Source organism: Ischnura elegans, chromosome 12, assembly GCF_921293095.1.
Source record: "Ischnura elegans chromosome 12, ioIscEleg1.1, whole genome shotgun sequence".
Taxonomy (NCBI): domain Eukaryota; kingdom Metazoa; phylum Arthropoda; class Insecta; order Odonata; family Coenagrionidae; genus Ischnura; species Ischnura elegans.
In genome coordinates, this window is record NC_060257.1 from 32624380 (window position 1) to 32645870 (window position 21491).

The 21491-nt window shown below is 37.5% G+C and overlaps 1 protein-coding gene across 1 annotated transcript; it reads right to left on the minus strand.

The window, feature by feature from the left end:
• Positions 1-1370: 1370 nt before the first annotated feature.
• Positions 1371-20765, minus strand: LOC124169081 (snRNA-activating protein complex subunit 3-like). Its single transcript, XM_046547557.1, has 8 exons — positions 20392-20765; positions 20239-20297; positions 19954-20117; positions 14148-14248; positions 10817-10967; positions 8249-8496; positions 6980-7087; positions 1371-1566 (listed from the first exon to the last, which is right to left on the minus strand). Exons 1-8 carry the CDS (start codon positions 20583-20585, stop codon positions 1404-1406), a joined length of 1188 nt encoding a protein of 395 aa, XP_046403513.1. The 5' UTR covers positions 20586-20765; the 3' UTR covers positions 1371-1403.
• Positions 20766-21491: the final 726 nt, after the last annotated feature.

Here is a 21491-nt window from a genome sequence, read left to right on the forward strand (position 1 = left end):
AGGTCCCTGTGACGTCACGTGGAGTGGCATCACATGGGCGCCAATGTGGCCTTTTTCAAATGCGGTTAAAATTGACCATTGCCATTTGTCTAAACTGGGATTTCTAAAACCAAACAATTTGTATACTATGAATACACTAATGGTGGGTAACAAATCGCAATCAATGCCTTTCGTTTTCTTTGATGAAGGAACCTACCCTATTCTGAAATCACAGTAAGGGCTCATACATAGAGGGATTTAGGAGAAAAAATGCAGAATTAGACTGTGAAATGAACTTCATTTATTCCAAGAGAGTAACATATTCTAATTGAAATTCAACTATAAAACAAAACATAAACATCTAAGCAGTCGTTGCCTAATAATCTGAGATTATTAAATATCGCAGCATTCATCAACAAACAGAATTCATCCCTGACTTACCGCTATTGCAGCAATCTGGTCATAATTTGCACTTATATTCCAAAGCCTTCTCAGTAGCTAACTTTAGGTCATCAGGCCAAATTTTGCGCCTACGACCTCATCTTTGCTTTTCTCTCTTACTCAGAGTGCAAACAAAATATGCTCACCTCACAGCTTGAACTCAGCAATGCTCTGCTTGATCAATTAGTTTTCACCTTTACTCTGTACCACTTTTTTCTCCCCGACCAAAATCAATATCCCTGACATTTTGTTAACTTTCATTCCTGAATCCCAGGCTGGCATGACCCACATGATCAATGAGCCAATAAATTGATCAATCTAGGGTATACTATATGCATATTAAGATTTGAAAGCCATTTATCCATAGCTGATAATCATTAAAGGCACATATATAGACACACTAACAAAAGAGGACGTCAATTTCGGCGTTTACATTGATTGATCAAAAAACAATTGATAATAAAGTTATGTTAATAATACTGAAAAACAGGTTGACATCATGCTATAATTCATTCAGAGAAAAAACATAGTGCTCCAGGTGTGACTCAAAAACTTAGTTAACTCAGGTTGGTACAAAAATAATGACAAAACAAAAAAAGGATGTTCGAAAACAAAATATATCATAATTTTCCTGCTCATTTTCTCTCATGATCAGGCAATCCCCTTAGAATAGTTGAGATTTCTAAAAAGACCCTTGGCCATCACACTATCCAGCAGTTAAATTTACTAATGGAGACATATATTTGAATGGACCTAAATTTATGCTGATGTAGCAATAAAAGTAACCAAACTATACAGTAGGTAATATAACTAGTACATACTTTGTCTAGGAAGTAGCCAAAAAGAATATAGTTAGCTATTATATAAAAATAAATAGTAAAATGTAAACAAAATAGTAAAAATAAATACAAATGGCAAATACCAGAGTACAGTTGGTGACAAATGATTGATCACAGCTAATGTCCACTTTTATTAAACACAATTCATAATACAAAAGTTTCCGGAGCAATGGAAGATGGGTCAATATACTCATAGAGCCGAAATTTCCCTACTTTCTCCTTGCCTTTATAACAGTACATTTTCAAGCAAGATTCACACAAATGCACCATTTTATACGGAACTCGATCACATGCAGTTAGGATCCATCTGTAAAAAGGATAGAATAATCAGAGAGAGAATATTTTAATACGATTATACGTATAAGACTGAATTAAAAGCCTAAAGGGAATTCTGGAAAACTTAAACACACAGAGAAACAGAAAATTGGGATTTTATGGGGATGTTCAATACAATACTGGAAAGGCACCAAAATGTTAAACAGTGTTGCAAATTTAGTTACAATGCAGTTACAGAGTGGTAATTACTGACAGGATATGATTGTGTGACAGCTGTGCAATGAGATTTTTTTGTTTTGGCACCTCTGAAAGATCTTGCCCCACACCTAAATTCCTTCTTTGCATGCAATTATAGACTGAGTTTGCTTTTTGCCAAAACATTAAAGAGAGATTAGTCTGCATATCCTCAGAAAACTCTTGGCTGGGCAAAAACTAATCTTATAGCCCTTCATCAGGTATAGGAATAAGTAATTAGACCAACCATATTTTAGGACTAGAATAAAAAAATAAAGGACTTCAATAGATGCTAGGAGAGTGTGAGAAGTATCGTGTCTCCTACTTGCGTCTCCTTTTCTATATTAACAGTTAATGTCCCAACTTTTACCAAACCATTAGAGAATTTATTGAGTATGAAGTATAATTTGAAAGTTTCCTTAATTTTTCCTGGCGAAATATTTCATAATTCCCCAATGTGTACATAATAAATTTCCCCATTGTACAAATTGGGTCTGAAAAATAAAACTAGAAGAAATACTAATACATATTTAATTCTCAATATTGTGCATGAAAATGTAGCTACTGTGCGAGTAGAAAATCTTTTTAAGATTTACATTTATCTAGGAAAACTTTTTCTTTTCGATTACACATAACAGAGAAATATTAACTTTAGGCTATACAATAACTCTAAAGAAAAGCCAAAGCCCATTGAATAAGTAGCCTTTAAGAATTATTGCTGATTGAATTAGATTCCAGTACTTGTAGTTTTACATCACCATCATATTATATAATTTAAGTACCTAAGATAAAAAATGTGATTCTACCAATGAAAGGCCACCAGAATAAGGAAATGAATGTGTGAGAAAGGCTTCATCCACCAGGGTATAATAATCTTGAGAAAAATGGCCATTATTTTTTTGACTATATGAGATGAAAGAATTTAGTTGCTCAGGAATCAAATTAACCTACGATAGAGTATGTAAAAAAGTAAACGTTAGGAGGTTTGAAGAAAGATCTGAGGTTTTCCCGGCATATGATGATGTTAAAGTTGTTTTGGGTGTTCCACCATGTGAGGTTCTCCATCTCTGCCGACGTTTTGATGATCGTGTCGTCCATCGTCAACAGGACTTGCCCTGATGATGACGATGGACGACACGGTCATCAGAACGTTGGCAGAGATGGAGAACCTCACATGGTGGAAAACCCAAAACAACTTCAACATTAGTAGGTTTGCCCAGATAAAGAGGGCATCTAACGCGACCATGGTCAAGTTATAAAACAAACCCAAGCTACACCTCAAGTATTTTGTTTAAGGGATCAAGGCATAGATACTAATAGCAGCAGTTAATTGGAGCAAAGTAGAAGCATTCAAAATGTGATACCACACAAGAATGATGAAGACGAAATGGATCATCCAGTGTAATGCACGAGGTTTAAGAAGAATAAGAGACATGTCTTCGGAAAATTGTTAGTAGATCAGACAACCTAATAAAGCATCTTAAGGCTTGATGGTCTAATGAAGACAATCACTATGGAACAAGTGGATAGCAAGAACAGCTAAGAATGCCTTGTATTTCATACATGGAACAGGTAATTCAATATTTAAAAGGGAATGACTACAGGAGTGAGAAAATCTTATGAGAGAATTGAATGAAGAGCTGTGATCACACCAATCTCAGGATTGTACAAAGCCTGTTTTCTTGTAATAATGATGTGTGGGTTATTCTTCCAGCAGTTCTCTGCAGAAAAACAAGGATGTTTCATCTTGTATGCATACTTTTATTGGTTTAAGCATTACTTCCTCTCGCTTATTGTAATAGAGATAGATTATGTGCTTACTGCATAAAATATATAGCAATAGTTAATGGAAGATTTGCAACAGGAATTACAGGGTGGAGCCTCTGATGAACCATTCAATATGGGAGCACAATTCAGATTCTGGTGAATATCTCTCACGTTTTCCTTGACTGCTGAGGTACATCAATTGAATCTACGCTATGGCATAGGTTGACTTTTGCTCTTCATGCCATTGACGGGCTTTTGGTGCTCAAGAACACCCGTCTTTGTCCAGAAATCGGAGTTGGTGGAGGGTACGGTCATCTCGGATGCAGGGCTCGGTAGGGACCGATCAACGCCGAAGAGCTTCCTCGACTCACGCAAAATGTGCGGCAAGAGGTTCTGATAGTCACCAAGCTTGCGTTGGATATCTTCGGTTACTCTATCGTGTGAAGTCACCCTTAGGGGAGCCGCGAAGAGGGGCATCCCACTGCCTTTCATACCTCCCACTTCCACCTTGATAGCCGCAGGACCAGTTGTCACGGCTACCTGTGATGACATACGAGCCCGGTCTTGCCGCGCCTCTTCCTTAAGCCGGGCACGCTCAACCATGTACTCCTCTGAGTGACCTGTGTCCGAGGACTCCGAGTACATATCGATTTGAACTCGGGGCCGACGCTGTGACAACTTCAAGATTAACTAATACGTGCACCCTAGATTCTCCATAGTCCGCCCTTCAGCTCCGAAAAAAGTTATGCTTATGCCCGCTCAAATAATACCTCTATCGGAATCGAAAACAATAAACAAGTATACCAACAACGGCATGGCACGTGATCAATTGCGTCCTATGAAAATGGTGTCACCTTGTTCCTAGAAAACACATGTATTAATATGAGTTGCAACTTGATTTGATAACAGCCAAACGGTAAAAAGAGAATACAGTACGAGAAAAACACGCAGGACATCGAGAGCCAGCGGTTCCGGAAAATTTGAATGAATTCGGGACGCCGCACGTCGATAGTCATCTGTTACTTATCCGTCTCGAAAATTCAAATCATGAAATATCACACGGCACATTAGGCATAATCGGCAACTTTGGCGAATTTCTCCATTAAATGGCATTATTTCACTAACTCAATATTATTGGGCAGAAAATAAACTATTTCTCTTCTATTTCTTTTTATCTCCAGGCAATAATACTTCAAGCTATTTGGCTCTCGCAGCCGAGAAGATTTACGTGATCCTCAACACTTGAACGTTTTTTTTGTCGAGGAACTATAACCTACGGTTATGACTTCGTGCTTTTTAAATTAAAGATATGGATTTTAATTCACGACTTTGATGACTTGACTGCAGTAAAAGATTATACAGCGATTCAACAAAACAATCTCGATGCATTTATGTGGAAAATGTCGATGCTAACAATTTTTAGACAATATCTGGCATATAATTAATAAGACACAGGCAGTACCACATATAAGATATTAAAAATATTTCAACTGTGTCCTTACACAACATATGATAACTACCTTAACTACACTTGCCTGCATTGGATCAGTCTAGTTTCAATAAATTGGAGACAGGTGAATGTGCTCCTTAAGTTTACTATTTCTCAGAATATTATCCTTCACTTTGGATAATCAATGGCGGTTTATGGTCATGAAATGCTAAGTGAGACGCCCTAAGACAAAAACCAACTCAATTATCAAAACGTCGGCATCAATGGAGATCTTCACCCAGTGGACAGCCCGAGTTCAACTAAAAGACCAATAATAAATGTTGCCATATCTGAGGAAGTAGCGGAAAAGCGATAGCGAAGTAGAGAGTTAAGACTGAACTGCTGGATCCTGCTGCAGATGAATCTTTCCTTGGTTAAGGAGATATTACTTCAATTTTTGTTCCGCTTATGCTATCGCTCCACCCTTTCATCTCCAATTTTCAATGATAGATTCACAGCAGAATCACGTGCCATGAAGAACATGTACCTTCTGTTTCTTTAAAGAATCAGTCCAGGAGGTCCATTAAGTCACACCATGTGCTGGCTGAGAAATGGCAGAGGCAAAAGTTAGCAGCTCTTATTTACAATGTATAATAAACAATAAGTTACGCTGCTTTCAGGCATTCTGGCTTTTCACCATCCTGTGTCGAAGGCACAGCAATGTGACTTGAAATAAACATAGGCCTATACAGGAGACGTATCTAACCATGCCATGAGCAGCACAGGCTATAACAAGCTCAATCTGAAAATCATTGACAGAATGCAGTGGATGGCACAGCACATGCCGTGGGTACAGGCAGCAAATTTCCTGCTACCCATAACCTACGGTGAAAGGTATGAAAGCGGCCTTGAGGAAAAGCAGTCTTGTAGGGCAGACGTCACTGAAGGGAAGGCAAAATTCCTCTGAACGTTGCACACACATGCACTGTGATTCAGTAACGAGGAAGAAAATTCAGCAAAGTAAATAAGAATATTATGACCAGACCCCAGCATGAGCCATGAAAATGATAGAAATTCAGACAAAATCAGCAAAAGCAGGAAGGTTAGCAGCAAACGCAATGGACTCTCAATTCTACCAAGGAAGAGTCTAAGAGAAGATTATCTATTACAAATGCTTACGAGCAATACGATGGAGGATTTACATCAGCATAGACTACTTTTTGGTCCACCAAAAAATCAGCTATATTCTCTACAAATTCTTTGTAACCACACCAATTAACAAGAAAATTTGGCACAAGATTTATCTGACACACTTTCAAAAGTGACATGAGCCCAGCCATCACTTTTCGTAATTTAGGGAGAATAATTATTCCATAATGAATAAAAACTAAGGTTTAAGCATTTTGTTAAGAATAATCTTGTTTAAACATAAAGACTTATTAAATGCTCTCAAACATGATAAGCAATTATATATTTGAACTTTTTTAAAAACTAATTTATCTAAAAAACTTTTTTATATTTTTTATATAACAAACTTAAAATTTAGTTAGTCGATTACCATCCATTAATTTAAGAATAAATAATTTCCACCCCTGAAGTGGGGAGGCAACCACTGATTTTATTGAACCTATTTCCTAGAAGTTATTTCCACTGTTTTACATATTAATCATTAAAAGGTATTTAAAACTCCAGCTTAGGACATGTTTAAAAGCAGCAATAATCAAGGAAATTTTAACTTGGCAATGACTGATAGATGCCTCCGATTTTGGAGATATTTCGTGAATTGTCATAGAAGATTGTTGTCCTTAGTTATCAAGTAAACTCCAAACCAAGTTTTAGTAGGTAAGTAAGGGCACCTTCAAAAATGCCCTGAGGATGTTTTTATGACACATTAAATTCCTGAATATCATGGGATTAAGTTAACCCTAAATGATACCCAAATAAAATACCGCCATATGATTATTGCAATCAAAGAAAGTAAAAAATAGATTACTCTTAAAAAATAAGAACTTACGTTGCTGTAAAGTTCCCACAGAAGTTGCACAAGACAGAGTACTTTTTATATAAGTATAAAATATTAGGATAATCAGCTGAACATAGGGAATCTGAGGAATTGATCAATCTGTAAGAGATGAAAATAAACTTTTATGGCTGATAATACCTAAGTATTCAGGTAAAAAAGAAATTATTGGCAAGAACTTGAATGCATACTTATGGAAAATTACAAGTAAAATGGATATTTATTTTAAAAAGCAACCAATTAAGAAAGCCCTTCTCATGCAAAACCAACAAGCCATTTGAAATAACAGAGAAATTGACCTATACCCTTGAATTATTGACTAAACACTAAAGGAATACATACAAATGTTGCATGGGCTCAAAGCAAGGCTACAGGCTACATGACGTCAGACATTTTTACTTCCAACTTAGAAAAGATCACCAGAAAATATGGCATCTACCAATTTTTATAAAATAAATTCAAGGATATTCAAAGAATTCAAAGGTCTTTGCAGTAAAAATAACTTAAAATCCAAATTTTTTGATTGAGAATATGCATAACTCCTGCAATTTTTAGAATACTTACACTACGCACTTGTTCATATCTGCCTATATCTCAAATTTGAACACTTGGACTCTATAATTTCTCAAATGTACATTGTTTCTATTTGAGATGAAGGTAACAGGTCAAGACAAATGATTTTTGCTCTATGGGATTTCACAATTATGTGCATTGTGGGTGACTCCCTAAAGTTATCATTGTGGCTAGTCCACAGATGAATCAACTTGAGGTAACATGCATCCTTTCTTTCATGACATCTAATCCAACATGTTTTATTAATTTTTTAATTTAACGTTTAACCAATTTCATAATATCACCTAGGAATTCAAATTGAATTTAATAAACAATGATGCAAAATAACTGCAAGAAAGGAAGCAGAAAAAGTGACCAGGGTAATAACAAATACACACTCTGAGTGAGGTCCTATGTGGGGATGGATACATTCACCAGCACCCCCAAGTAAACAGCACTTCTTCATCAAAATAGATTAGCCCAAGCTCCAATGAACTGATAATAATGGAATGTTGATACCCCCTTGCTAAGAGAAGCTAAGAAATGACACGTCTGCCCATCTGGTACTCTGTATATTCTCAATGCTTACTTCGGGTAATTTATGCTTAGGTGTGTTTTTTTTCAGTTTTTTTGATGCCATGAAAGTTGTGCTGATTATGTCAAGTTTTAAATGCACAAATATTTATACAGAAAAAAAACTATGGTAATTACCTAGCATCAGAGAATACAATCAAATGTTCACAGCTTCCTTGATGGACAAACACATATGGGTATCCTAAACGAATATTCAAATCTTCCAACTTAGCAGTGTCCATTGGTTTTGCCGTTATATCTTCAAAGTCACCAGGAAGACCCTTCATCCATTCTCTTACAACTAGACTGAGATCTTTGCTGAGAGGATTTCTCATGTCATTGAAAAATGTGTTTTCAATGAAGAAATATGCAGATGGGTAAATCTCCTGGAAGTGAAATTCCATATTATTGTTTACTAGACCAGGGTTCATACCAAATTTCCATTTGAAATATTCTTGATTTTTCCCAGAGTTCCAAGAATTTTTTTTTTTAATTTTCCTCACATTAAATTAATAACAAATCATTCATATACAGTAGACCCTTGCTTTATGATATTAATCCATTCTAGAGGACTGATTGTATCACGAGCTCCTTGCAAAATGAATTGTCATTATTTCTGGAAAAAGAATTAGTTTCAAAGCCATTAGGGTATGGAAATGTTGCTATGTTACAAAAATATGATTCGTAGACCAATAAGGAATAGAAATATATAATTGATGGCATTGAGCATGCTATAAGAAAATCTGCTAAGTTTGGAGAATTAAAAAATTGCACCCTGAGATATGCAATTATAGAAGTCCTAATTTTCAATACGTCAATACATGAAGAAGCTCTTGAAAATATGATGTCCAAAGTGGAGCTACCATTTTACAAGAATTGCAAACTATACCTAATTTACATCAAGCCGATTTTTTTTAAATTGTTAATCAGGGTTCCCACTAAAGCTACATTATGGAATTCACGGTTTTTCCAGGTTTTCATGGTGTAAATGTTGTCAAATTCACGGTTCGTAGATACTCTATAATTTCAGCATTTTAAGCAGAAATATTGATCACGTGACAATCATTGGCCGCACATTAACTAAAAATTTAACAAACTGAAATGTACCATGAATGCAAACACAGCATGAAGGTGCTATCTCTCCTGACATCACATATCATTTGCAAAATTCAGCTCTGGCTAAAGGTTGTGAGTGGGAAATACAGTGAGTCCTCATTCTACGTCACCCCGTTTAACGTCATTTCGCGATAACGTCACGAAAATTTTGAGACCGTCATTCGTTTATCGCACCTACGCTTCGCGATAACGTCACGTCTTTCAAATTTCGCGAGAAAAAAACGCGAATCGGCGGGCGTTGCAGGTTGTTCGTTTTGTGGGCGGTAATATAGTCTGTCAATACAAAGTGTAAAACAGTGTTGCTTATTGATAATTGCGATTACGGTTTTAGCAAAAATTTCTGCAAAATGAATTCTTGCGTAGGTGCGCAAGGTTATAATGGTTTTCAGGAACCTAAAAAGTGATTTCAAGGCATTTTTCCGTGTAGAACTTGGAGTTTTTGTCGTCACTTTTTTCGCCGAGTTCACTATAATTTTGGTTCCTGTAACCGCGACGATGTTTCAGCGATCATGATGCCCAAGGTTCTTAAACTGTACTCTAAGAACCTTTTGGATGATGCCCGGGCGACCACCATAGCGAAGCCGAAAAGCAAATGCTGGAAGAAACAAAAATGGAGAAGGATTTACGTCACTGCCGCTATTGTCATCGATGAAGACAAGAACTCGTATTTATGCGATAGTTTGGCATTCCCACCGTAAAAAATGCCCCAGATATGATACGCTAACATTTTTTTCGCGTAGGAATGTGAATTATAGGAGCCGATATTCATTTTTTACATTGTTTCTTATGGGATATTATGCTTCGATTAACGTCATTTCGTTTATCGTCACATTTTTCAGGAACGGTAAGTGACGTTAAACGAGGACTCACTGTATAGGGAAAAGGGTGCCAGAGAAGTAAAGAAGTCTCTGAATATTCGCAAGTGTTAATGAACACTTTGGTTACCAGTCTTCCGGCTTTGGTACTGGCTTAAGGTCCATGGTCCATTGGTCCATGTGTCATCATGACACATGGACCAATAATTGCGCTTCAAACATATGTGTCCATATAAATCCGTGGCCATGTCTGTGCATGATTGACCTCGAAATATGATTGAAATATCCATTTTTCTTTTAATCTGTTAATCGTAGTTCTACAATCGTAAAATCAAGATTGAGAGATTTTTAAGGCTTTAGGACGAAATTCACGGCTTTTTCCAGGTTTTTTTTTCGTGGTACACGAAATTCACCGTTTTAAGGTTGAGTGGAACCCTGTTAATGCAAGGATGAGTTTCTGTGTACACATATGGGGGCAAGGTGTAAATAAATTTCCCTTAATTACCAGTTTATTTCATTTCAATCAGTCAAGTTACCAATGTGGAGCAATTCAAAATTTATATTTTTTTCCTTTACAGACACATTGGAATTAAGTTATTTCATCTAAATACCATCAAAAACAGCCTAATTAGTCACATATAAAAATTAATGAAACACAGAGTGCGTCAAAAGTCAACTCTATAACAATTAAATTTCAAACTTGACAACATCATAGGTTTTACATTGATATCAACAATTTTTGTAATCTCTTCTAAATCTATATTAGGAAAGTTACCTTATTGGAGGTGTCGACTTCTTCATCTACATTTTCACTTCTGTCACCTGGCACAGCATAGTCATTAACGCAAAATAATATATCCCTCAAATCAGTCAAAGGCTGCTCACCCAACAGAAGTATCTTTTGTGCCAGGGTTGTTCGCATTTTCCTATAATCAGCAAAAAATATTTTTAAATTAGGTGATGGAATTGACATAAATGTATGATTATTAATTTTGACAGGAATACAGGTGAAAGTTTGTAAATATTTATATCTGAAATATATGCTAGTTCCCATTAAAAAGAGAAAAATCTCAGATACAAGTTATTCAGTCGATGAAATATTATTTATATTGAAGTTATCCGCACTCATAGCACACAGATCTATCACTCTATTTTTATACTCTTATTTTTCCATAACGCTCATCCCGACGGATGGCATGCATCGAGGCTTTAATTCTAATCTCCTCCTTGGGAATGCTGACGAAAATATTTTCTGGGGTGTTATTGCACAGAGGAACAATGCACCACTTTATTTTTTTTCTTTTTTCAGCCATGTTCTCCTTTAAACGCAACATGGCTCTTCCAAACCTGCAGCTATGACGTTACTGGGCTTGGACCTACTACTCCTACTGAATTTTGACGTCACGGCGTAAGATCAGTGGGGGTGGTAATTTTTTTGCCAGCGTAACTCGGGAAACTTTTGGGAGTCATTTTCTAGCGTATAAACTGAATTTTAAGCGGAAAAAAGTATATTGCGGCAATAAGTATTTATTGTAGTATATGCATATGTACTGTTAATAAAAAGTTTGCAATTTCCCAAATAGGGAAATGTCAGTATGTCGATCGAAGAAATTCAACACACGGACCGGCCTTCCAGGTCCAGAACTGATCAAAATGTGGAAAAAAACTCTTACCCTTGTGTATGAGAATTAGAGGAGTAATATTGATTGACTCGCTGAACAAGCTGGTCATTTGTGGCGCTCATTACAGCAAATTATAGCTGAAGATTAGCAATTGAGATGAATCACTGCAAAATTCATCCCCTATTTGTTGCCTCCTGATCAAGAGCTGCATGTGTTGCTGATTGTCATGACTTGAGTTTTTGGCAAGAAGTTGCATGATACTGCCTCTTCACCCCCCCTCTTCAACAGATATCGCACCTTTTGAGTTCCTTTTGCTCAACCGGATAAAATGGTGATGAAAGGGAAATGTTTTGGTCATATTACAGGGGTGAAAAGAAAATCGAAGGCAGCGCTGCAAGACATAGGAAACAATAAGTACCCAAGTTGTTTTGCGTAGTGGAAAAAAATGTTTTAAGCAATGTATCAGTGTAAATGGAGAGCACTTCAAAATTTCGTAAGAATTAAATTTTGAATTTTTTTAAAATTTTATCTGTGTAAGCACGGTTTCATTAAGATTATTAAAAGCTGCGAGATGACGGGGAGCTGCCTCGAACAGACTTCGTTTGAGACCCAGCCATTAAGCACGTTCCTGCTGTCATCGGAAGAGTTGCTTGAGAAGCGATCTCCCTCGGTGACTCCAGGGACGTGGGCTGACGGCGGCTAGGGGAGGCAGTTGTGGTTGGGCAGCGGGATAGAGTGTAAGGCTTGGGCTGAATAAAGTGAAGTTGCTTTGTGTGAGAATTTGGACTTGTTCCCTGCTTTGTTTCCCCCGAACCCCTTTACCGTCGGCGAAGACGACTTACATCTGGTTATTTTTGAGTCCCCCTTGTACAGCTAAGTTAATCCTAAAGCATACACCATGGACAGCAACATAATTTCCTAGAGGCTATGGTACACCTATTGCATTTTGGCTAGTTTTCATGAAGTCAAGTGCCCTCCGTCCTCACCCCCAAAAATCTTGGGCTTGCCTCCCAGCCGCAAAGACATTTGAAATGATTCTATAACAAATTAAATATTAAACCATCTGCTGGAAAGAAAGACTATTTCTGATCACAGTGCAGTGCCTCCCTCAAATAACAGAAAAATGAAGTTAGAATGAAAATGTTCAAGCCTATCTCTAGTTAAGAAAATAAAAAGCCGTTATTATAATTTAGTAAATACTAAATATTTACCAATAACATATCTGCAAATTGAAATAGCAGTATAGGTATTAAATAAAGCTAAGAAAAGATAAATACAATAATTAAAGTCAGCAGGACTGAAGTTAATTATGAGAGCATATGGGATGGCTGGAAAACTTAGTTGGCCGCATTATGGGCCATAATGGCATGATAAAAACAATCGCATACGGCCAGGTGAAAGGCATCAAAAAGTCAATTCCATTGTTTGTTGAATAGGGTAGTTTCCTTCATCAAAGAAAATGAAAGGCATTGATTGCGATTCGTTACCCACCATTAGTGTATTCATAATATACAAATTATTTCGTTTTAGAAATACCGGTTTAGACGAATGGAAATGGTCCATTTTTATCCTCATTTGAAAAGGGCCAGAATGGCGCCCATGCGATGCCACTCCACGTGACGTCACAGGGACCTAGTTTCAATACGAGAAGATAGGAGTAATGTCGTCTTTATTTCACAAGTGAATTTAGGACTAGATAGTCCTCTCTTACAATTAACTTGTTTGACAATCACATACATCCATGCCCTGGATGGTGGTCAGACCACCCAGGCGGGATTCGAACCCGCGACCTCTAGGTTAGCAGTCGGGGACTTTAACCCGGAGCCACCGATTATACATCGTCTGAGGTTACCAATCCATGCATGAGGCACAGAGCTCAGGGAAACATGTCATAATAATCACTTATTAAAACTGGCTAAGGTGGAAAGTTTTCTTCATTTGATAAGGTATTAATAATCCTTATTTAAGCCAAGCGCTACCAGCCAGCAGGGTACTCAGCTACCCGCTAGCAGCCTGCGCCCTATCAGCGCTCAACTCGCCTCAAGGTCACCTCACAGGGCGGCAGCGGGAACCAGAAATACGTCACACGAAGAGATTTCCCGGCATTCATACTTATGCGTCGCGTTTTCGCGCGCTAGAAAATTTTCACTTTTCATTTAATCGCGAAAAATAGATATCGTCATGTAAAAATCTAAAAGCGTGAAATACGTATTCCAGGAGTAATAATCTTTCGATTTAGGCAATAAAAAAATAATAGGAAACCACCCTATTGGCATTGTTCCTGTATAAGATATCAATTTAAAGGGCATCACCACATGCAAATGTTGCAATGTTGAGTGAAAACAAAAAATTGGCGAAATCCATAATTTTTGAAAGTACATACAGGCAAAATCAGGTCAGATTTTAATGCCACACCAATTGCATTTAGAACCTATTGTTAAAGAGGGGTCTACTGTATCCTCTAATGAACAAAAATTTACACACCTTCTTGCTCCATATTTTTGCTGGAAAGGATGATACACTCGAACAGTAACCACAACATGTTTTAAAGGTTTTAAATTTATTTCTTTAACCGCTTCCTGGTTCTGTAAGTAGAACAAACGATTAAAGTACAACAAAGCACAACTCATACAAATATAATGTTGTAGATTCTTTATTTTGAATTCCTTGACAAAAATATTCATTTACCCTAACTTTTTCACTCTCTAATTTCAATCGTTACATAAAATTCTATAATTAGACACAAAACTCTTTTAAAAAATTTTTTTCAACGAACATGCACAAAAAGAGTAACTTTTAAACATAATTTCAGCCAAATGAAATATAATTTTATCAATACTTTTTATTAGGGATGGGTCGAATAGTACATTTCTCGAATTCGAATATCGAATTCGAATATCGAATTCGAATATCAAATCATTGCTCGAATATTCGAATACCTCGAATTTCGAATACCTCGAATACCAAACGATGAATGTGAAAATGTTTGACTAGGTCGCCTAAGCAGCAGGAAACCCGAGATTTTGGCGAGTAATTGTGATTGCCTTTAAAGGATTCAAACAGGAATTTAGCTGATTAATGGAATATTTTAATTTTATGTAAACAATAGGGTAGTTTCCTTCATTAAAGAAAACGAAAGGCATTGATTGTGATTCGTTAACCACCATTGGTGTATTCATAATATACATATTATTTGGTTCTAGAAATACCGCTTTAGATTAATGGCAATGGTCAATTTTTCCTCATTTGAAAAAGGCCAGATTGGCGCCCATGCGATGCCACTCCGCGTGACATCACAGGGACCTTGTTTATACACGAGAGGATAGCAGTTTTACATCGTCTGAGGTTACCAATGCATGCGTGAGGCACAGAGCTCAAGGAAACATGTGTTAATAATCACTTATTAAAACTGACTAAGTTCGGAAAGTTTTCTTCGTTTGATAAGGTATTAATAATCCTTATTTAAGCCAAGGGCTACCTGCTAGCATGGTACTCGGCTACCTGCTAGCATCCTGCGTCGTATTAGCGCTCAGAGCCTCACCTCAAGGTCACCTCACTCGCGGCAGCGGGAAGCAGAACGACGTCACGCGGAGTTTTTCCCGGCAATCATACTTACTCGCGCGCTTGAAAATTTTCACTTTTAATTTAATCGCGAAAAATAGATATCGTCTTATAAAAATCTAAAAGCGTTAAATACGTACTCCAGGAGTATTAATATTTCGATTTAGGCAATAAAAAATAATAGGAAAGCGCCCTATTTGAGTATTACGCCAAAATGCTAAGCCTCCGTCGTATTTCTTCATCTTTCCGGCATTTATTTTCTTGCGTAAAATGCTTAAAGTCAGAAATATGTCGTGTTTGGTCTTATTCTTTTTTAAATTACGCGCACATTACTAATATTTCAATCCAATGAAGGTGTAATAATAATTGCCGAAAGTCATTGTTAGACACCTTTCGGGCTAGTAGATGACTCATGCAGCAGTTGACCTCCAGAAAGGGGGAAATTCGAAGCAGGTAAGTAGAAAAAGGTCAGTGGGTGAGAAAAGCGGGTAGGCGCGAGACCAATTTTATTTTTCTCGCGTAACTTGATATTATTTTCGAAGCTAAGGTCTTCGTAATACTATCCCTGCGCGAGCCGGGACTTTTTTTTTGATTTCGGAGAAGAGGAAATCGTCAGAGGGGGTGGGGCGAACGCTGAATGGAGGGGAATAGCGGATCGTGGGAAATGCGCCAATGTCACTATCTCACGGCACTGAGTTTCTCCCTATGGTGGTTTCATCTCCTGGGGAAGATTCAAAAGTGCCTGTAGTTATTAGCCACAAAGTGCACATGGTAAACACCTCGTCTTTTTTTTATCAAAAGATGGATGCGTGAAAAAGTGAAGGGTGAAACGCGATTCTATTATTTTCCGGTAACTTGATATTTGTTCGAAGCTAAGGTCTTCGTAATACGATCCCTGCACGAGCTGGGACCTTTTTTTTGATTTTGGAGAAGCGGAAATCATGAGAGTGGCTGAGGCGAATGCCGAATGGAGGGGGATAGCGGATCGTGGGAAATACGACAATGTTGCTATCCCACGGCACTGAGTTTCTCCTGATGGGGGACACCTGGGATTTTCGGATTTTTTTACCCGATCAATTTCGGTTCCCCGCGTCGAAATCTTTTCGCCGCTCTAACCCGCAAATTTGATGTAGTTCGTCAACTTGCCTAAAACGGCGCTGCATGCATTAAAAGAATAGAGTTCTCTCCATTTTTCCGAGTCAGCTACGAACGACGCGCGAGCGACAGTGTATGACGCGAAATTCAAAGTATTCGAGGTATTTGAGACGGCACCTTTGGCATAACTATTCGAGATCTCGAATATCGAATACTTTCTAGAATTCGAGGTATTCGAGTATTCGCGGATACTATTCGCACATCTCTACTTTTTATGAATAGATAATGACAAGCAATAGGTTAGTTAGCACATATTGTATTTAAAATTTAAATTTATTCAACGCAAGCCAAGACGCTGTTTTGATCTCATAAGCAGATGTTACGTTAACGTCACCAGGCATTCTATTTTTCGTATTTTTGAATTTTACTTTCGTCATGAGTGCTAGACATTTTGATTCTATTGTCTTGCCTGACATTTCACGTTTCATTACAGCTGCAAAAATTCTACTCAGCTACTGAACTTAAAATTGCGATGATCAAATCTTAGGCCATAAACTGGCACAATTTTATGTGTAATGAATTTGAAATAAAAGATTATAAAATTCCCGCTTGCAGTAAAAATTCATGAACAATTCATGCATAGTTCCAGGGACAAAGGTTTTCACACACAATTCTTGATTTTCCCATTAGCTGGACACCCTGATTTTCAATTGCATTCCCGGGGTCCCGTAATCATAGTGATAAAACTATTTAATTTAATCCCATACCATAATAAATAAGATACAACTTAATTTGTTGCCATTAAAAAGAAATTTTATGAATTTGCCATCAGCATGTAACACTCTAGAAACGAAAATGAAAATACGTGTTGCTGCAATTGTTTTAGTGACTGATATAAAATACAGATGTGTGTGCTGAGCAGCTGTTTTTCTTTCATTCTAAGAATATTTCAACAGGTTATGGGCCCAGATCGCAAGTAAATAGCTAACTTATCAGTCTATTCATAATTCCAAAGATAATCTACTGTGGAAGCATATTGTAAGTTACAAAATGCCTGCCGGTAGTAGTGACTACAAAATTCAACTGGATAAACTTGAATGACCTGAAGACTGGGCTAAGTGGAAATGGCATGTTTCGATGCTATTGAGAGCATATGCAATAGAAGATATCATCTTTGGTACGAGCAAGTGTGTTAAATTTGTGGAAACAGCTACAGCGGAAGAAAAGGTGGCAGGTCATCTATGGTTGAAAGATGATGCGAAGGTAGCAAGTTTGTTAGCTGGTACAATGGGAAAATCCATTGCAGAGCTCGTTTTGACATGCACCCAGGCAAGTAAAATTTGGTGAAAGTGCAAGATATGAGCAAAGCAGTATGCAAAGGCTAAATATGTTGATCAAAGCTTTTTTTTCGTGTTCAACGTGATGACAACGAGGACATCACCACACATATTGCAAAGCTACAGTAACTTTTCATGGATTTGAAAAATGAATAGAGGAAACACAAAGAAAATGTGTTATCTGAAAGAATGTTGAACAGTCGAATTCTATCCACCCTAGGAAAAGAATACGACAATCTCAAAGACTTGTGGGACACAATACCAATGGAAAATCGAAGTCTCAACTTAATGATTGAGAAACTGTGTACTGCAAGAGCAAAGTACACTGGATTTGGCTGCTTGTGTCGCACAAAACAACCCTAAGAAGAAAAATCAACAAAATAGAAGTGGTAAATAGAATAAAATTAATGAATGTGCAAAACAAAAATTTCCATGTCAGAAGTGCAAACAGATAGGTCATTAGACAGCAGAGTGTCCGATGAAAAGGACCGACAGAAGTACAGGAAAAAACCAATCTGAAAAGAATGCTGCATTCCTTGGTGCCTCAATTAATAAATATGCTAAAGCCGCCAGCTAGTATTGCAACAACGGTTCCACCAATGGTATCAATCATGCTACTCCGAATAAGCAATATTTAGTATCGTATACAAAATTCGAAGTTCCTAAAATACTTTCACTCCGAAAATGAGGTGTAGGCATTCTGGCTCACGAAAAATGGAACAGTTAAATTTCTAGAGCATTTGAACAAGACTTGGAAAAATGCGTAATTAGGAGATGTTCTTAATGCTCCTGAAGCAAGCGCTAACTTATTATTAAAGCAGCTGTACGAAAAGGTTTTTGCACGAGACTAGATGATAAAAGTGTCAAACTTGAAGACAAAGACACAGGGGAAAGAATGATGATGGGGCACATAAGCAGTCGTGTATACGTGCTTGACATACGCACTGTAAAACCAGCATAACTCACTGAAGTAAATTTAGTGACTTCATCAGATACACTGCAAGTTTATCATGAAACATTCGGCCATCAACACAACAAGCACATAAAATTGAGTCTTGAAGCAAATGAATATCGACGTAGACTGGTTCAAAGAAGAATTCTGCGATGGATGTTCCCAGGGAAAAATGCATCGGTCGCCATTCGAGAGTCGAGTGAATCACAAAATGGTTGTGAGCAAAATCATGCCGATGTGAATGGACCCATGTCTATGGCATTACTTGGAAGAGCGTGATACTATGTTTGTTTTAAAGATGATTTTAGCAAATTCAGATTTTTTTAAGGAAAAAAGTGAAGTCCATCTTGGAACAGTTCCTGAATGAAGCCAAGACAAATGGTCATGTCATCAACAATTCAGGAGCGACGGAGGCAAAGAATTTGACAGCAAGTAAGTTTCTGAGTTGCTTTCGAACAGAGGAATAGCGCACTGCATTACTCCACCCTATACACCGCAACAAAATGGTGTTGCAGAACAAGAGAACCGCACAATTGTGGAATGGGCACATTCTATGCTGAATCCAAGAAAGTTGACAAATGAATTATGGGCAGAAGCATGCAATACTGCCACATATCTTTTAAATCGCACTGGGAAGTCCTCCATTTAAAACAAACCTCCATATGAACTGTGGTATGGACAACCAGTAGGAAGCCTGAATCATTTGAGAATCTTTGGAACAGAATGATATCTACATGCGGCAAACAAGCATTTACATTCAAAGTTTGACGACAAGGCCGTTATGGACATCTGGTTGGGTATGTGAACGAAAGGGACGGAGAAAGAGTGTGGATTCCATATCAGAAGAAAATTTTTCTAAATCACAATGTAAAATTCAAGCCTGAAGTTATTTGGAATTTGTGCACCGAAATTGTTGTACTTGAAGCTAATCGTGAAGAAAACATGAGACAGAGTCAATCTATTCCGATTTCTGACATGAATAAAACTCAAGTGAAGACAGCTATGATAAGGCAGAAATTTTGATTAAACAAGAAAAATATGTTATGACACACCGTTCTGGAGGAAGTGGGGTTTCAAGTGAAAGAGAGGAATTAATAGGCAAAACTGAAGAGAAGCGAAAAGGGTAGCCTGAAAAGAAAAAAACAAAGACAATTACTTATGTAGTAAACCGTAATTATTTGCACTTAAAAGGATAATTACTCATGACAGAAAGATTAAATTGGATAACTCAGAAAGAAAAAGTAGTAAGTAATAATATTTCTTTCGCCTGAAAAAATAAACTTCACCCTTGTCTCTCCCTTAAAGTTGTCTGGGCAATACCTGAAACTGATTGAGAAGGCCTCACCTGCGATACTGAACGAAAAAAGCTGGTTCTCATTTTGTCTTTTCTTGGGAGTGCAACTGCAGAATCCGAGTCGTGATATTTCCCAAATGTCGATGATAAAGTGCGAAGCGTGGCTAATTTAGATTTGCCCTCTTCAGTGATGGGGTACGAAATACAGCTGCCGTCTGTCAAGGAATACATACACTTAGCAAAATCGCAATCATGGGGTAGGAACAGGAAACATCAACCATGCATTCGGAAAACGTGTACTAAATGATGATTAACATCATACAAAAAGAAAATTACCTTTCGCTTTCGGAGGCAGCTTGGCAGACGGTTCGTTCGGAAAATTAAATTTTTCAATACTTGGAGGAAGAAAAAAAGCAATGAAATTCACAAACATTACGGAATCAATTATACGAATGACAAAAATACCACATTTGTCTCGTCGGACATTACCTGCAAGATTGCGCGAGTTCCGATACCTTTTCTTCCGTGACATCCTGATCCATTAACGTGGAAATTGTCTCAACTGGCGTTGATGGATTTATGTGACATGATTTCAAATTCTGGTTTAATTCCAGTAGAAGAGACCTAGTATTAAATTCCTTACTAACCCACTTCACATCCAAGGAGGCATACGTTCGATGCATTACAATGGGAACGGTTGTTTAAGCTTTTGAAAATAGACGGTATAAATTTGAAAATACATATAGAATTTGAAAATCTTAATCTGCAAACTCATAAACACCACTCCACAACGCAATGACATTCCATGTCATATTTACCCACTGCCTCTGCCGGCCTCTGCATTCCCGCACTTCACAAAATAATTGACAAAAGATAAGCGGATTGCGCACCATTATTTATTTTCATTGATCCTGTGATGGTTGCATGAGGTCCTATGTACAATTTTTGGGTCCTATCCGTGGGTAAATTACAACCTCCTAGGTCATAGCGTGGCATGAACATATATATTCATAAATATGTTCGGTATTACTTTACAAGAGGCACAATCCGGATTTCGCCTTCAAACCTTCACTTTCCTACGGTCGTCCCACCCACAGATATATACCTCTTGTAAAATTTTACAATATGTTCATGCCTACGTTATTAATTCATAACGAAGGCTCTAAATTGAGTGGAGTAGCTGCGACTCCTCGGGATGATAATGTGGTGGTTTCCCCTTGCCTTCCACATCGCAGTACTACAGCCGCTAAAGTAATATTTCTTAGGTTGCCCAACACTTTATTCAAAAATCCCCTGCGAAGGAGATACACGTGGAAGATGGCAGGAGATCTTAGAAGACTCCAAATGGACTACATTCTGGTGAAACAAATATTCAGGAACCAGGTGAAGGACTGCAAAAGTTATCCAGGGGCAGATATCGATAGTGACCACAACTTAGTTATGATGAAATGCCACCTTAAATTTAAAAAAATTGAAGAAAGCCGTGAAAAACATATGGCAGGTTGAAAAATTGGAGATTCAGCATCAACTGGCTTTTTAAGAGGCTGTAGAAAAAAAGGGGAGTATGCGACCAATAAACCAACGGAAGA